Source organism: Acomys russatus, chromosome 27 (genome assembly GCF_903995435.1).
Source record: "Acomys russatus chromosome 27, mAcoRus1.1, whole genome shotgun sequence".
In the NCBI taxonomy this organism is placed as follows: Eukaryota; Metazoa; Chordata; class Mammalia; order Rodentia; family Muridae; genus Acomys; species Acomys russatus.
In genome coordinates this window covers 23437400-23456064 of record NC_067163.1, presented here as the reverse complement: position 1 = coordinate 23456064, position 18665 = coordinate 23437400, and the positions used below count along the sequence as shown (strand labels likewise).

Genomic DNA, 18665 nt, shown 5'->3' with positions numbered 1-18665 from the left:
GTGGGGGCTCAGTGAGCCATTCTTACTCCATTCTAGAACTCTGAGTTGCTTAGTCTTGTGTAGACAACCATGGCTACTGTGACATCATGAGTGTGGCGGTCCTGTCATGTCCAGGAGACACTGACCTTTGGCTTTTACAGTCTGTTTGCCTACTCTTCCATGATGTTCAAAGCATATATATTTTGTGAGAGGCAGAGGTGGCCAGAAACGAATTCTTCTGATACTATTTTTATTTAATATTGCCGTTTGAACAGGACATATGCTTTTAATAATTTACAAGTAAATGAACAAACAAGACATATGCTTTTCTTATGAGTTCTGTCTGCTTTATTGATTGCATGACCTATCTCTTTTGCAGGACTTTTTTTTTTTAATAGTCTGTATATGGAATCTGTACATGTTCCAAGGACTGTCCTAGTTGCTTTATACAAGGAGGCTAGTTAAATCCTCTGTCAAGGAAGTACCTATGTCTTCGTTTTACTGGTTAGGGCAGTGGTGGTCCATGGCTTTAATCTCAGCCAAGGCAGCAAGATCTTTGAGTTCGAGGCCCGCCTGGTCTACAGAGTTAGTTCCAGGACAGCCAAGGCTACACAGAGAAACTCTGTCACAAACAAACAAACAAACAAACAAACAAACCACAAACATAAAAAAACTGTCCACTGTGCTTCTAAGATTTGTTTTTTAAAATATATTTTATATGCTTTATTTCTTTTGTGCTAAAAACTCTTATAATGCCATATTCTCTGATATACCTGCTGAGTGAAAAATGGATATTTTCATGATATGAAGTATTCTGAATAAAGTAAAGCAATTTTCTCCTACCAAATCTAACACAAACCAAATCCAGGTAAGTAAGAACATAGAACATTGGTAGTGTTTTCCTCCTCAAGAAAGGATGACGTGGGGGAGACAGAGCCTAGCTTCAGAAAGCACTTGTTCTTGCTGTGGATGATAGGAAGTAATTTAAGGGACAACTAAGCAATGCTTGTCATTCAGAACAGAATAGAAACATAATGAATGTAGTCATAGTGTTTTGCTGCTGTCGTGGCCTCCTTGAGTAGATTATGCTACAGTTTCCTTTTACAGTAGGGAAGCGTTCTCTTGTCAAAGGCTTCTCCTAAACAGGATGCTCTTACCTCACATCACTCCCTAACCCTTAATCTTTGGTTCTTTTCAGTACACATTGTTCTTAATATCTATAGCTATTTTTTTTATAGTGACCCTCCTCTTTCTTAAAGACATATTTTTAAAGTGCCTTCCCACATCTTCTTTTGTGATATCTCATTTTCCTAATTTTGGTATTATTTGCCTTACAGTATCTTATGCAAATGCTTTCTTCTCGTGTTTATATTAATTCTGCTAATAGAGGTGAATTTTTAGCCAAGACTATTATAATTTCTCCTCAAATATCTAACTCCTTGGTGCTACTTGATGTACTCCATAGATAACTTTTAGATTTATCATCTGCAGACACATCTGTAAACCTTGGAGTAATATTTTATCTTTAGATTATGTATAAATATTTTATGCAACAATGAAGTTATTCATCTACCTATTAAACAAGTAAAGAATAATCTATTGTGTTGCCTTTCTAAAAGTATTTATGCCCTTCCCTTATAAATTTTAAAATCAGTTTCTTTCTTTCTTTTTTTTTCAAATTTTTTTTTACAAAACAAACTGATTTCTGATTTTAACTTTAATTTGTGCCAATATTGAATGTCAGAGTTTTGAGTTCACACAGTTCGTTTCCATGCTTGTCTTCCCATAATGCTTTGGAGTTTTGGGGAGTTGAAGTGTTATCCTTTTGGTCCACTCACACCTGTAAGACTTTTACTTAGTAGAGAGCAGAGATTATGAAAGATAAATCTCAAACCATGATAAAACCTACATATAATAGCCGCATTTGCATTCTCTGTCTCCCACCCTCACTCCTTGCCTTCTCACAGTTCTGCCTGGGAATTTGAAGGCCCTACTATCATCTACTGTCCTTCCAGAAAAATGACAGAACAAGTTACTGCTGAACTTGGGAAGCTAAACTTAGCCTGCAGAGCATATCATGCAGGCATGAAAATTAGTGAAAGGAAGGATGTTCATCATAGTTTCCTGAGAGATGAAATTCAGGTAGGAGGACCGCCCATCTTTCTTTGAATTCTTCATAGGAAATTTGAATATCCACCAAATATGTACTCAGCAAAAATTTTCAAGTAATTTTGTTGTGTTAAGCGCAGTGTCATTGCTTTGGTAAAGGTAGACATTGTATACTGAAAATAAGTATAACAAGCCACACAGCTTAATACAAATAGCAAATTTTGTCTGTTACTGAGCTACACAGAGGAAGAACAGGAGCTCTGTCAAAGTAGGGTTTGTAATGAGAGTGGCCCTCCAGGAAGGTGACATGTGAGTGGAGGCTATGCTTGTCAAGTTTACCAGGTCAGGAGGTCATGAGGGCAGAGGAGTTGGCTGTAGAATCCCAGGAAGGAGCAGCAGGTGCAGGGACACTGTCCTGTGAGTGCACCCTGGGCTCAGAGCGTGAGTCCTTTGAATTGGTCTGAGGGGTAGGTGAGTGGTAGGAAGGGCACAGCACGGGAACAGTGCGGGGAGCGGAGCCGACCACAGGAAGGCTGAGGAGGTGGCTGCGCAGCTTGAAGATGAGAAGGGTCAGTGGGCTCATACTTCCTATTCTTTCCTACAGTAGGAACAGCTCTAATGCTTGTTATGGCTTTTTGCCCACTTTTATTAATACTTTTATTGTTTCAGTAATAGGGCACTTTGTTGGATAGCATCTGCTGTACTACCCGTCTTGATTACTTTTCTGTTGCTGTGCTAGGGTACATGACCAAGGAGGCTTTGAGAAGAAAGAGTTGATGGGGGCCTACAGTTTAAGAGTGACTCTGTGATCAACATGGTGGGGAGCATGTCAACAAGCAGGCAGGCGTGGTGCCAGAGCAGTACCTGACAGCTCAAGCACCAGGCATAGAGAGCTTCTAGAATGCCATGGACTCTTGAAACCTCAAAGCCAGCCTTAAAGCCCACCCCTTCCAACAGTCCTATTCTTCCCAAACAGTCCTACCACCTATGGATCAATATTCAAACATGTGAACCTATGAGAGCTCATTCAAATCACCACACTGCCAACTTACAACTTGATCGAAACATCAGTATTTTTAAAAGATGGCTTTAAAACCTTCAGTGATCTTTCATCTATCTATCTATCTATCTATCTATCTATCTATCTATCTATCTATCTCTCTATCATTTATATCTGTGCATGACTGCTTTATTTCCTCTTTCTAATGCAGAAAGTTACTAATATGAATTTATATTGTAAAAATTAAAGTTTATATTAATAGTTGCATTCTAGCTAACACCAGGTAGTGTTTTGTTTAACATCTGGTCCTGTAGAATCCTTCCTGGTCATAGCTCAAAACTGCACATATGTTTTGAAGCCTTTTCCTTTTTTAACATGGTGAAATGTGTGTTATTATTTGTGTAGAATTGTTCAGGACTCTTAGAATTGATTACTTTCTGTTGAGTGTCTACTGAATTTATAAATGTAATGATTTCTAAATAGTCACTTTCTTAGCATTTTACAGTGGATTTTTATTTTATGGCAGGCACAGGAGCAGACCCCCATTGCTCCTCGTTTGTTAGACTGATGCTTAGAACAATTTTCTATTTCATAATTAAAAAATAAATTTTAATTTTAGTATATACTCAGATCAAATCACATGTACATCTAGTTTATGATTTTTGCTTGTAATTGTTTGTTTGCAAATTTTATCTCAAGTTTACTTTTGTCCTTCTGACTTTTGTCACTTTAAGATGCCCTTTCTTGTATGAAATGATGAATTACTTATTTTATAAAATAACTTTAATTTAGACCTGAAGGTTTATAGGCTTAGTGTGAAATCTGACTGGTAGGTTAGTTAACATCATAGGAAATCATGTGGTTAAGATTAGAGCTATATTGCTCACTAGCTACTAGCTGTATCGAACTTGTCTTCTTTGCCCAAAGCTTTCACTTTCTGTACATGTCCCTTTGTCACTGTTCTTTCACCCTTCTTTGGCATGTTCTATTTGTTTAGTATCTTTTGTTGTTTTCGCTTCCTATATCCTTCCTTTCCTTCTTTCTGTCATTCTCCTGGGCCAACTAGAACCACATTATTAATGACATTTAATCTTATTTATGCTTGCAAATAATTCTGTTGTACCTTCAATGAGAAGTCTTCTCTCCTTTCCTCTCCCAGTCCTTCCCACTGACTCTGTAGGTGTTATTGCTCTGTCTTGCCATAATTTGCCGACATTACTATCTTAATTTTTTGTTAGTTTTGTGGTTCTCTATTGACCCCCCCCCACTAAAAATGTCACACATTCGCCTGTCTTTCATATGTGTGACTACTGTCCTTTCCCTTCTGCGTCTGCACCCTAGACCTCATTCCCTTCCCTGTGAGTTTATTATTATAATTCTTGTTAGATAGTATATGGTTATTAACCCAAACCTAAGCCTTTATAATATATTGTTATGTTTCTTGCTTAATGTTTTGTATTCTTGCTACTAAAATTATTGTTTTCCGTGAATTAGTGAATATATTACTAATTCTTTTGTGAGTTTTTTCAACTGTGTAAACTTTATTTCAGTGAGTCCATTAATATTAGGTCGTTTGACAATTTTATCTTCTTGGTGTTATACCCATCTTAAAGACGTAGCATTAACTGCGTTTCACCGTGCAGCCAGGATAATATAATTCTTAGAATACGACATTCTGCTGTCAGTTGAGGACACTTGAAACTCGATAATAACAAAAGTTTTATTTACTATAGAAACTGTTTCTCATAGCTTCTGGTATCTAGAGAAACGGCTTTATTTGCTAGTTCTTATTGAGATAAACAAGTGTCACGTTTTATGATTTATAATAATTTCCCAGTCTGTACGTAAAGTTATATTTAATTCAGTTTTATGAACAAGCTACTGTTTTATTTTCAAGTTTCAGTTATGTTGAAATGTGATGCTCACTCTGTGTTGCTGTTCATCTTCAGTGTGTTGTAGCCACTATAGCTTTTGGAATGGGCATTAATAAAGCTGACATTCGCAAAGTTATTCACTATGGCGCTCCCAAGGAAATGGAATCCTATTACCAGGAAATCGGCAGAGCTGGCCGTGATGGTCTGCAGAGTTCTTGTCATGTACTCTGGGCTCCAGCAGACTTTAACTTAACTAGGTAAGAATGCTTATTGCTTTCATCTTACAGATTTCTCTTTTCCTTTCCAAAAAAGTGTTTGAGGGAGTGTCCACAATTTCCAGTGATCTCTGATTGTATTTAAAGGGGTCTCCATTGAAAAGTAAGCAAAACTAACAGGACAGCCATGAAGAGCATTTGTGGTGAGTCTTTTCACATAGGACTCTGGTCCAGGTCTGTCAATGTCCAGTTATGATGAGGCCTTCACAGATCGTGACTGGACTTTGATGCGTACCATAGGTCTTATGGCACACTGGCCTGTTGTACCGCAGTGAGCAGTTCCCACACTTTAAATCTGCAGGTGATATGGCTGCAGTTTTACTTAACTAGATACCATGTGTTTTGCTATTTTTTTTCTTCCAGTGCTATAATGGCCCTTATTCTAAAAGATGTGTCCAATTCTTCCTTGACACTCTTCACTATTTTCCATGATTGGTTTCATAAGTACATCCCACTACTCATAGATGGAAAGTTGCCTTGTTGGTAAAGCCTTGTTGACAGACTTCTGTCATAAAATAGTAAGTGTTCATGGTTTAAAGTAAATCAATACTTACTTAAATACTAAGTAAATTGTCACTTAAGTTCTGTCAGGCTGTAGTAGAAATAACAGCTTCAACTTGAAAAATCTCAGGGGCAGTATTTACCAGTTTATCTATGGGGAAACAGGAAAAGGAGCCAGTGCAGCTCAACTAGTGAGCCTGGCAGCATAAGGGGCTTTCAGGTGTCCCACCAGGCTGATGAGTAAGTTAGGACCCTCAGTGCATAGATTATCTTATTTAAATGATTACTGAGCCTACCCAGGTGTTGTTCATCTCCATAATTCCTCAAGGTCTTGAGTAAATGCCTTCTTCTAAGAACTGAGCTAGTGCTGAGGACACAAAGGTGACTAACACAGTGCCTGCCTTTGGACTCAGAGTCTAGGTGGGACGAGAGGACACAAAGGTGACTAACACAGTGCCTGCCTTTGGACTCAGAGTCTAGTAGGACGAGAGATGTTAAGTAGAGAACTGCCTATTATGCATGCATGGTGTTCTTTTTACTAATCCGATTTTGTATTTGGAAATGTTGATTATTAAATATTTTTAAACAATCATATGAATATATCTTTGTTGTTGCTGCTTGTTTTAAGACAGAGTCTCATTCTGTACTGTTGGCTGGTCTGGAATGTAACCAAGCTGGCCTTGATGTGTGCTACTACCTCTGGCCCAAATACGTTTGATAAATGCTATGTGTAAAGGAAGTTGCTTAGCGTAGAGTGCCATTTACTGGCTTGAAAAGCCAGGTAAGACTTCCCCGAGGAAGCAGTAGCTAAAAAGAGTAGGGTTAGAGAAGTAAAAAGGTTTGCTATAAAATCTAAGATCTTTCTAGGAATAGTCAGTGTGTTTTACTTTGTAACATGTACAGCTGAAAACTCTGGCCCCCTGTAAGCAAGCATTCTTAACCACCAAGTCATCTCCAGGCCAGGCACCGGAGTCTTTATCAAGCCATTTAAAAACTAAATGTAAGTGGGATAGAACACATCTATGCAAGCTGCTGTTAAAGCTGGAAAATATCAAGTATCACTTGGTTAAAACCAGATGTTATTTTATTTGTGCATTACACTAACATGCTAGAAACATTATAGGCTTGAGTTTTATAATACAAGCTCATCAGTAGATACAGTTCAGTTTACATGAGTTTAGAAATATAATCTAAGGAGTTTATCACATTAAGATTGATCAGGAAGTAATAGTGGCACCAGAATACCTACACTGTTGTCACTTAAAATCCATAGTGACTTCTGGGACTCTCAAGATACCAAGATACCAGAGCTCAAGGCTGTGATACAAAACAGCGTAGTATTCACATAAAGGCTGTGTACTCGCCTATATACTTTCTCTGTAGCTTATATATAGCAACTATTTTAAATGAAATGATGTGTAAATAGTTTATATTGTAATATTTAGGGAATAATGACAAGAAAACAGTCTTACTGTGTTCATTGCAGATGACTGGGGTATAACTGGGGTTAGCTGACCCTCAAGTACAGTACAGAGGATGAGCTGCTTTGGCTTTTAGTACAGATACACTACTCTCTGTATCAGTGACAAAGGGAATAAAGCTATAGGGTGAGAATAAACAGGCTTGAGCAAGGCTCGAGGATGAATTTGTCCCCTCACAATTTTAAGCTTGTACGAGAAGACAATGGGTTGCTAGGTCTTAGCCAGAAGAGCCACCGTGATTAATAGGAGTTTTAATCTATCTTATGTTAACAGTCTGTGATAAGGAAAGAAACTTGTCTAAGTGACCATGCAATGATTTTAACTAACTAATGTTTATTTATTTGTTAATTTTGTGATGCTCGTTATCAAATCTGGGCCTCTCTCATGCTTGACAAACATATGTAGAGCACAGCTTTGGTTGCTATTATGTAATTTTATAATTCTTTATTGTGTGATTTTGTATTTCTTACCATAGAGCCAGAGCACAGGCACTGTCCCAGTGATTATAGTTACTGTATTTATAGTCATACACAGTAGTTACTGCCATTTTTTGTTTCAAAGAGAACAATTTGGAGAATAATTGCAATCTTAGTTAATCTTTGACTGTCTATAAATGATTTCTTTTAATGTTAATGATTTTAGAATTGTTAATTTTTTGTGAAATATTAAATTTAGCTCATTTAATAGTAGCAAAAGAAAAATAAAATAATAAATATTTTGCTGAGTTTCTTTTTCTCAAATGAAACAAACATGTAAATGAACATGGATAAGATCAAATAAATATATTTCATCCCAATCAAATAGAAAAGATACAATTCTGAGTGTAGGCATTTGTTTTTCTTATTTATTCTATCTCTGAAGGATGAGGAAATTAATAAAAATAATTTTTTAAAAAATCTATGATCTTGTAAGTATGATAGCACAGGAATTAGCATTTCTAGTATAGGGGATTCGGAGGAAAAAATACATTGGGAGTGGTGCTATCCATTGAAAATGTTTTTAAATAATAGATCATTTGTATATTCAAACTTTCCTGAAGCCCTTGAGAATTATGTATAGATATTTTGATTAATTAGAAGGCTGGTTATGACAAACATTAGCAAGTGAAGTCCATAAGTTCAGTATTATCATTTAGTTCTCATTTATTAAGTCTGAATGTCATATTTCAATATCAAAAATTCATTTTACACAGACTTTTGATTCTTGGAAATATGTGCAACACTGCCTGGAAGATTTCATCACCTGATTATTGAAATTCATAGAGTTTGGCCACAGAAGGCTAGAAAGTAACAGCTGTGATGAGCTACAGCAGCACTGCCATTTAAAGATACAAACAAACGTGCTGCTGCTGCTGTTACTCTACAGTTCTAAACCAATTCATTAATGTGGCCAAAAAGTTAGTTACAACTGAACGAGGGAAAAACTTAATTCTAATACATTACTATTGTGCTCAGGTGACCCACAATATAGAGGGACAAATTTGGAGGGCTGAGCTGTTCTCTGAAAAGCCAGTGGAACTAGATAAAGGTTCAGACTGGAGTGATGGGATGAAGGCTGAGACTGGAGTGATGGGATGAAGGCTCAGACTGGAGTGATGGGATGAAGGCTCAGACTGGAGTGATGGGATGAAGGCTCACACTGGAGTGATGAGATGAAGGCTCAGACTGGAGTGATGGGATGAAGGCTCAGACTGGAGTGATGGGATGAAGGCTCACACTGGAGTGATGAGATGAAGGCTCAGACTGGAGTGATGAGATGAAGGCTCAGACTGGAGTGATGGGATGAAGGCTCAGACTGGAGTGATGAGATGAAGATTCACACTGGAGTGATGGGATGAAGACTCTGCCTGGAGTGATGGGATGAAAGCTCAGACTGGAGTGATGGGATGAAGGCTCAGACTGGAGTGATGGGATGAAAGCTCAGACTGGAGTGATGGGATGAAGGCTCAGACTGGAGTGATGGGATGAAGGCTCCGACTGGAGTGATGGGGATGAAAGCTCACACTGGAGTGATGAGATGAAGGCTCAGACTGGAGTGATGGGATGAAGGCTCAGACTGGAGTGATGGGATGAAGGCTCAGACTGGAGTGATGGGATGAAGGCTCAGACTGGAGTGATGAGATGAAGGCTCAGACTGGAATGATGAGATGAAGGCTCAGACTGGAGTGATGGGATGAAAGCTCACACTGGAGTGATGGGATGAAGGCTCAAACTGGAGTGATGGGATGAAGGCTCAGACTGGAGTGATGGGGAGGAAGGCTCAGACTGGACTGATGGGATGAAGGTTCACACTGGAGTGATGGAGGTGAAGGCTCAGACTGGAGTGATGGGCCTCTTTCAGTTCTCATTACATAGATTCTTTAACATTCTCAGAAAACACCCATTAAAATAACTGATTTATTTTTATAAAAAATCCAGGATTCATGTATTAGAAGCTTACTAAAAACTAGGACATAAGTGATCCATAAATCAAAATGAAAACCTTGAGAGTTATCAATGGAACTCTCTGGTCAGGGGCATGGTTGGGAAGAATGCAGGCCGTTTTGGGGGAATAAAATATTATTTGTTGAAATGCAGTAGGGGGATCTGGGGGGTATTAAAAAGAAAATAACAAAATTGACAGTACAATTTTAAATAGTCTTGTGATTTTCAATTGGCAGGCATCACTTTATTGAGATACACAATGAAAAGTTCCGGTCATATAAGTTAAAGATGATTATAAAGATGGAAAAATATCTTCATTCCAGTCAATGCAGACGACAGTATGTATTTTTTTAACCAATTAGAAGCATAGGCCTTCAAATGGGACTTTTAAAAAGTTAATTAAAAGTATTTTTAAAGAATATTTGCTGTCATGTCCCCTTGATAGGGAGGCCCAATGCCACTCAGAGGAAGGATAGCAGACTACCAAGAAGAGACTTGATACCCTATGATCATATTCAGGGGGAGGAGGTCCCCCTCAGTCACAGTCATAGGGGAGGGGAATGGGGTGAAAGCGGGAGGGAGGGAGGAATGGGAGGATGCACGGATGAGATACCAATTGAGATGTAATATGAATGATTTTATTTTTCAATAAAAAAAGAGAAGACAAACAAAAAAGAAGATCAAAAAAAGAATATTTGCTGTATACATGCTGAGTTTTAAGCAGGTTTATTTGTGTTTAAATGAATTGATATGATGTAATGAGGTCCCAGATAAATACAGTAATAGTGATAACATGTCTATATTTGGTAAAATTTTCTCTTTATCAGAATCATCTTGTCTCATTTTGAGGACAAACGACTACAAAAGGCCTCCTTGGACATTATGGGAACTGAAAAATGCTGTGACAATTGCAGGCCCAGGTAAAAATTTCTTCTTGATGAACATTCTAGAAGCTGTTGTTTCTGTTTCTCTTCCAATTATGCTTAATTAATTTTTTGTTGGAGCATAAGTAGTGTAGTTTTAAAAAAAAGATATAGTTACTTTATTTAAAATAAAACAAATTGAAGACATTTACTTTTATACTGTAAAGTCATAAAATGGTAGGCCTAGCTAGAAAACAGTTGTATTTAAATATAAATAGCCTAAAAATGGTCATTAAAGATATAAATTATCCAACTTGATTTTAAGAGCATTCTACCTGATGTTTTCCATAAGGGCAACTACAATTATGCAGATAGGTTAAAAATAATGACTACAAAATACTGTGAAAACACCAATCAAAAGAAAACTTAAGTCACTATTTTAATATTTTGCAGTGGGGACTTTGGAGCAAAGCATATTGTCAGGGATAAAGAATGAGACTGAACAATGCAAAAGTGTCACAGTTCTCCAGAGAAATGGCACCAAGGATAGAGCTAGAGAGAGAAGGGGCGAGGTGGAAGGAACAGAGAAGTGGGGGAGGTGATGGACACTGTTGGTGAGTCTTAAAACTTGTAGAGTAGGCCAATGGTCTGCACACTACCTCAGATAAGAGTAGATGTTACAGTGTTGAATCAGAATTCCTTGTTCAGCAAACCTGTTTCTGCTAAGACTTTCAACTCAAAGAAGATGATTATTGAGTGCAATTTCCACATTTAAAGTCACATGATCATAAATAGTATGATCTACAAAATACATTTGCTGTGGCATCTGGATTATTGTCTGACTAAGCAACTGAGCTCACTTTGACATGTAACCTATACAACCCAGGAGATATAACCCCAAATGCACATAGACTTCACATAGAGCCTACAGAACTAAAATGGGGACCAGAAACCCACAAGTGTATTTGGTGACATCGATGTCTGCTTACAAGTCATTAATAGAATTAATGGAAAAAATGAGTAAGTCATGCTGGGAGTGATGGGCATGCCTGTAATGGTGAGATTCAGAGGTTCAGACAAGAAGACAAAAAAAGAGTCTGAGGCCAGCCTGCACTTCAAGAGACTTCAAGATGAGCCTAGGCCCCATAGTGAAACTGTGTCTCAAGATACTGAGAACAAAAGAAAAGTAAGACTCAACAACAACAACCATGACCCACCCCCCAACAGACCCCAAACAAACCCCACTAAACCCACGAGGAGATAAAGGAACGAAGAAGGCTATGCTGTCAGCAAGCCAGGTCTGATTAATTTCTTAGACGCATGTCATCCATTCTTTCCAAGGGCAGCACAGTACTTATATACTTGTGTTTTCCTCTGAGTCATAAAGCAAACCCTAACGAATGAAGAAATATCCTATTTGGATAAAATATGGTTTTTGCTTTAATGGAGTCAAGCTAGAAAGCAGCAGTGCCAAGAAAAGGGAAATCTCCAAATCCTTAGAAACAAAACAATGCACTTCAAATAACCTGTGAGTCAAAGGCTTACAGCAAATCAGAAAATGTTCTGAACTGATGAAAAAGAATATGAAATGTCTGGAATGTAGCTAGTATGATTGTGCAAGATAATTTAGTGTCAGAGACAGCATAAGGAGTGCAGGTTTCAAATAAATAGCAAAGCATTCACTTTAAGAACCAGGCAAATAAGAGGAAAATGAACAGGACAGGCATAATAAAGATAAGTGTATAAATTAGTAACATAGAAAATGAAGAGAGGAAAGTCAGTGAACTGAGAGGCTCGTCATTTTACAGGACTGATAGAAAAAAAGGGAACACAGATTACCAGTATCAAAAGGAAAGAAATTTTACTGCTGATCCATAGTCATGAGGATAAAGGGGACAAAGTCAGGCGACAAAGAGGATGCGCCGAACAAGCCAGTTTAATGGAAACGCAGTAATACAGATCTAATGGACCAGTTAATCGACAGTGCTTAGGCATGGCGAAACATAACCGGAATACTCACCTAACCATCATAAGGATTGAATTCTTCCTTTAAAACCTCTGAAAAGAAAACTCTCTAGCCCGCATGGCTTCAGTGACAAAGTGTAGCAAATACTTAGGTGGAGAAATAGCCCCAGTGCTACAGTGTGGTTCCACGGGCACTTCCTCTAGGAGACAGAACTCTAGGGAAGACCAGCTGCTGTCAGAGCTTAGCGGCAGGGAGAGTGGATCTGAGAGCAGTGCAGTCACTGGGTCTCGATTGTGACGAAGGTTAGATGAATCTGTGTATAGGAACATGCACAGTTTGTTATATTGTAAATAAAATAAACACAGGTGTTTCGGAGGGTAAGAGCACTGGCTGCTCTTCCAAAGGACCTGAGTTCAGAAACCACCTGGTGGCTCACAACTATCTGTATTGAGATCTGGTGCCCTCTTCTGGCACACAAGCAAACATGCAGGCAAAACACTGTATACATAATAAAGATTTAAGGGGGAAAAAATGACCTCCCTTTAAAAATAAATAAAAAAACAAATACAGATGGCACCTCTTGGGGTTAGTTGTCTCTAGATGTAGTGGCTCTGTGTCAGAGGCAGCACTGGTAGGCATAGAAATGTCAAAACGTTTAGAAATTAGTGATAATCAGAAAGGTATATATTTAAAGGGGTATGATACGGGATAGGTAATACTTTATGGGAGCTTGGTAAGTTTAAATACTCTGAAGAAGGTCCCCTAAGCGTTCCTAAAGGAGGTAAATGGGAGAAGAAACTTAAGCAGTTTTTTTTAATCCAAACATGATTTTTTTCTCTGGAATATTGGATGCATTCTTATTGCTATTTTAAAGATATCTATGACGTGGGAAATAGTTGGACTTGGTAATTGACATGTATTAGCTGATAGTCTCAGAGGACTTCTTTTGTTCTCAAGCTAAAAAAATTCTCATTTACATTAATGACAATTTTACATCCACTTGGAGGATGACTAAGGGATTTAACTTCTAAGTGTGCCAGCACGGAAGCATATAAGCTCTGTGTTATATTTAAAAATTATTAGGGTTCAAACTAACATTGTTACCTCACAGAATTTTTTTTAACTTAAAATATCTCTCTGGCCTGAATCTTGAGACCAGGCATGGTAAATCACCCAGGAAAGAAAGAGGTTTCTGCAGACACCAAAAACAGCATTAAGGAGAGAGGTGAAAGCCCCAGTGCCCGAGCAGCTCTGAGCTCTTCCCACCCTTTCTACTCAGCTGGCCTTTTTTATTGTTTGTTTTTGTTTTTACATTTTTTTGTTTTGTTTTAAGATCATTATCCAAAGTCCTACATACCAGAAAAAAAATGAGAGCTTTAACATCTTACGGTTTTCCTACTTATTTTAATAACAGTAAACTACTGTTTTGAAGTGTTCACAATCACAGAAGAAATGTATGTGAGACAGAAACAGAAACACAAGTAGGAAACGTGTAGATGTGATGGTCTGTTATGATTTGTGTCTCGGGTCTTAGCGCACATGCTGCTGATTGTAATAAGCTTTACTTGTAGCTTTTGAAGTATTGGGCACATTTGAGGTGTTTTCACATGTTTCATAGTTGCATCTTTTTATTTCTAAAGGAACATGCTTTGTCTGTGTTTTCTTAGCATATTATTACTTTTCTTCAGATTGACTCATTGCTCTTCCACTAACAACTCAGAGGACACATCCCAAGACCTTGGTCCACATGCATTTCAACTACTGTCTGCCGTGGACATCCTACTGGAGAAGTTTGGGATTGGGATGGCGATTTTATTTCTCCGAGGCTCTGTAAGTGTATCTGTAATGGCTGCAGTGACAGTCTCTGACAGTGCTTTCCACCGTGTAATTGTGCCTCTGGCTTTAGATGACTTACTGCCAATGCAGAGACACCTTGGGCTCCATCTTTGCTGTGCATTTGTTGCTTTAGACAAGTCTTGTATCACATCAGATGCTGCTTTGCTGAATTGTAAACTGGTGGTCAGGTGTGTGCAGCAGCCTGGAAACAGTGGATTAGCTTGCCACCACAATTGCATTAATCCCTAGATTAGTGTTTCTTAGGAGAATTAAGGAAAGTTAACTTTATTGTGTCAAGGGACTGGTAGAATGAAATTATATCTTCTGATGCCCAGACAGGATTATGTTCTTTGTGTAAAACTTTAGTTTCAGGGATTTTTTGTAAGCAGCTGTGTTCTGCCATAGTATACAGCAGCATAGTCTGTCCTTGGATGGTATTTTACACCAGAAGTCTTTACCATTCTAAGAAGGAGACTTTGTTTATTTTGGTGCTTTACCAGTGAACAGCCAAGTATAATTGAGCTACTTTCTGTTTTGAGTGATTCTCGTGCCCTCATGCTGGCAAATGTCAGACACAAATATGTTTAGAGAGCTTGTTTTCTGTAGTCCTTCTGTTCATGTGGTAATTTTATTTCTGAATTAAAAGTCTGTAAATTTAAGAATTATATATTAATATCACTTAAATAAACCAAGAGTAGCAGGCAGAATACTTTGCATCTAAATCTTCTTATTAAAAATATGCTTTATAGTAGAGGCTAAATGCTCATTTTGTATATAGATTTTAAAATCACTAAGGTAAGCATTTGCTTGTTAAATATTCAAATGCTTCATGTAAATGCTTTTGCTTTTGTAGAAAGCAATTTCTGGGATTAGTTGTGAAATGCTTTTAGTGAAGCACATTGAGAACTTGTACTGCTGTTCAGGCATGCTGTCAAGATAATAGGGCTTAAAATTTTGGTTTTAAATGGCAAAGATGCTTAAAATTTTAACAGTAGAATTACTGCCTAAGGAATTTTAATTTTTATCAGCTCTGCAGGACAGCTCAAATGTAATTGAACTTTATCCATTTTTTTTTTTAATCTTTGTCACCTTTAAAACCCCTGTGTCCAATGTAAGTATGTAGTTTATGAGAGGTATCCCTGTTTTGATTTGGTGCAATCCAGCTATAGCCAATATCAATAAATACGTTTGTTTCTAGGCAAACTTCAAGTGGTCACAAGAGGGATCAGGTTTCGCTTATTATTTGAAAACCACGTCAGACCTCTTACATTGACAGTGTCTTCTGGGAGTCCTCAAATTAAGCAGTTCATCCTTAGTGAAACTTTATACTACCCTTGCTAGCTAAAAGTATAAAGCTTTTAAAAAGTATCACTTAATGAAAATATGTAGATGCTAACGATAGTGAAAACAAGGCAAGTTACCAGTGGTCTTGATATCTACTGGGATATCACTGAAAAATTATAACTGTAATTCTCTTGAGAACTAAGAAAGTTGTTCCCCTTAACCAATTTAGGACAAGTTATACCTTTGTATGTAATTTTAATATGTAAGATGATACATCAAACTGTTTTGAACTTATTTTGAAGAGATTAGTTTTACAAACATTAATATGGTTTCAGGAGTACTTGATTCCATCCTACATGTTTTTCCAAATATTATAATCAGCTCTTCAGATTATCCATAAATTTATAAAGTAGAGTTTAAAATTTTGTTTTAATGTCTAATTAGAAAGTAGCCAATATTGTCTAGAGAACTTTGTTTTAACTGACTAAACAGTTCACTGTGTAAAAATCTTTGGCACTGCTCAAATATGCCATAACATAGTCAATAGCCATAATTTAAAGAAAAGCACTTTAATCATTTGCATGCCAAGATTAACATCTTCCTGAAAGCCTTATCAAAGTCCTAATTCCTATCATGACTTCAGAATAAGGTATGTACCACTTAAACAATATTTTAGGCTTTGTGAGTGTACATGTGTGCAGGTGCTGTCACCTATGTGTGCACATGCAAGCACCAGAGTAGATGCTCTCACCTGTGTGTGCACATGTGACCACCGGAGCTGGTCGTTGGATGCCTTCCTCTGCTACCATCCACCTCATTTTTGTTCTTTTGGTACAGTTTGTCACTGGAGCTCAGGAGCCTTGCCTATAAGCTCCTGACATCCGTCTGACTCCAGTTGCTGCCACCCCATGCTACAGTTACAGGCATAGTCTCCCCATCTAACTTGTTTTCTTAAATAATATTTTATTAGCTTTTTGAGAACTTCATTCACACTTGAACTATATTTTGGCCATAATTAATCACCACTATTCTCCTAACTCTTCCCAGGCCCATCCTTCTGCCTCTCACCCCAATCCCAACTTTATGGCTTCTTTCCCCATCCTATCTCCTGGTGATGGGTATGGAGCCATCTACTGGAATGTCTTTAACCTACCAGGAGCTTTAAAGAGCATACCAACACTCTTAAAGAACAATGACTCTTCCCCCAAACCGATCAGGTGTCAACAGTTGCTCAGTAGGGGCTCATCTTCTCTGCCCCATTGCTGAAAGTTTTACTAGCTTGATTGCATGCAGGCAAATACAGATACTGTGAATTAATGGGCCCAGTGCCCTGTAATGTCCAAAAGACACTGTTCTGTCCCAGTTCTACACCACCTCTGGCTCTAACAGTCCACACACACACACACACACACACACACGCACACACACACACACACACACCACCTCTGGCTCTAACAGTCCACACACACACACACACAAACAAACACACACACACACAAACCCTGCCCCCCCCACACTTTGGGTTGAACCCTCAGCTTAGGGAAAGGAGTATGTTATACTCTGGCTCTTACAGTATACACACACACACACACACACACACACACACACACTTTGCGATGAACTGTCAGCCTTGAGGGAAAGGAGTGTGATACGGATGTCCCATTTGTGGATGAACACTCTATAGATACTTGTTTGCTGTGCTTTGACCAGGTGTGAGTTTGAACATTAACCACCATCCCCTGCACAAAGAACCTTCTCTGATGAGACTCAAGAGTGGTACTAATCTATGGATATAGGGATAAGAATTTAGAGGCAAGTTTAATACTATGTTAGTTTAGCAAAATAATAGTAATAGATTCACCCCTGGGAACTGTGAGCTTCCTGGCTAAATGTTCTGGCCAGATTTACAGTATCATGTCTGTATTTCCTCCCTTGGAGTGAACATGGGAGTGGTAGGCAGAGGACAATACTTCAGTCCTCTCAGAAAGTTACCCCTATAATATCCACACCTCTCTTGTACCCATGGGCATATCTGGCCATGGTGGTTGTTATTTTAGTGCACAGAATTAATAGGCTTGATGACTTGCTTTCCGCCAGCAGCCCGCATAGCACCTTGTTGTACTATGAAAGGTAGCCAGTAGAAAGGAAGCTTCCTGGTCAGTACCAGCTTGGATTCTGTACCCTGTATTGTTCAGGGGCGGGGGGTGTCTAAAGGACAAACTGAGCAACAGTTTGAAAGTAGGTATCCCACACCTAACATATGGGTGGTTGGGAACTGTTACTGAAATTTGGAAAGAGAAGTTTGTGAGGAGGGATTCAATAGGTGTGGGGAATATAGTTGATATAGACATTTGGACACAGAGAGTGGGAAGAATGATGAAAGATAATGCCATTTGCAGTAAGAAAAAAAAAACTTACTACAAAAAGAAAATTGGTTTTTGAAGAAGTTAATTTGGAGAAGTGGCAGGTTTTCATCTCTCTTCCCCATTTTCTGTTGTACCAGAGGCTAATACAAAGGTTTTGCCTCTACAAAAACTCTCCCTTTGCGTGGGGTGCCCTGCCCACCAGCTGTCTTTACTCTAGCGTTTTTATTCATCAGTTCTTGGGTTCTGCACTCTGTAATACGTCACCTTTTTGAACCTTATTTTTTCACGTTGACTTTTAAAGAAAAGTACACTATGAAAATATCCCTTTTCAAGATTACATTCAATGGCACTATATATAGGTTCTCAGAGCTAAAACTGGCAAAATAGATACTATATTCTCTCTGTTATGACTTTCTCATTCTAAGTAGCTTTGGTGATTTAGTGGATTCAGTGGATAACTTGGAAAATTACATTAACTAGAACATTTAGGCAGTAAACAAGGATGTCTTGCGTAGAGTAAGATATCATTATATATTTGTCCAAAGCTTTATTGTGAGGCTGGAGAGATGGTTTAGTGGTTCAGAGCTGCTCTTTCAGGGGACCTCGGTTGGGTGGCTAGCATCCACATGGCAGCTCACAGTCTTATGTAACTCCAGATGGAGAGGAAACAGCCTTCTTCTGGCTTCCATAGGCAGTGCATGCACATGG

General features: G+C 38.3%; 1 protein-coding gene across 1 annotated transcript in view; it reads left to right on the top strand.

Annotated features, from left to right (window-relative positions):
• Nucleotides 1-18665, top strand: part of Wrn (WRN RecQ like helicase) — a 112434-nt gene that overhangs the window by 68637 nt on the left and 25132 nt on the right. Inside the window, exons 19-23 of the mRNA XM_051169407.1 lie at nucleotides 1947-2121; nucleotides 5038-5219; nucleotides 9879-9980; nucleotides 10470-10562; nucleotides 14160-14301. Coding sequence (XP_051025364.1) covers nucleotides 1947-2121; nucleotides 5038-5219; nucleotides 9879-9980; nucleotides 10470-10562; nucleotides 14160-14301 — 694 coding nt within the window. The remainder of the gene's footprint in view (nucleotides 1-1946; nucleotides 2122-5037; nucleotides 5220-9878; nucleotides 9981-10469; nucleotides 10563-14159; nucleotides 14302-18665) is intronic.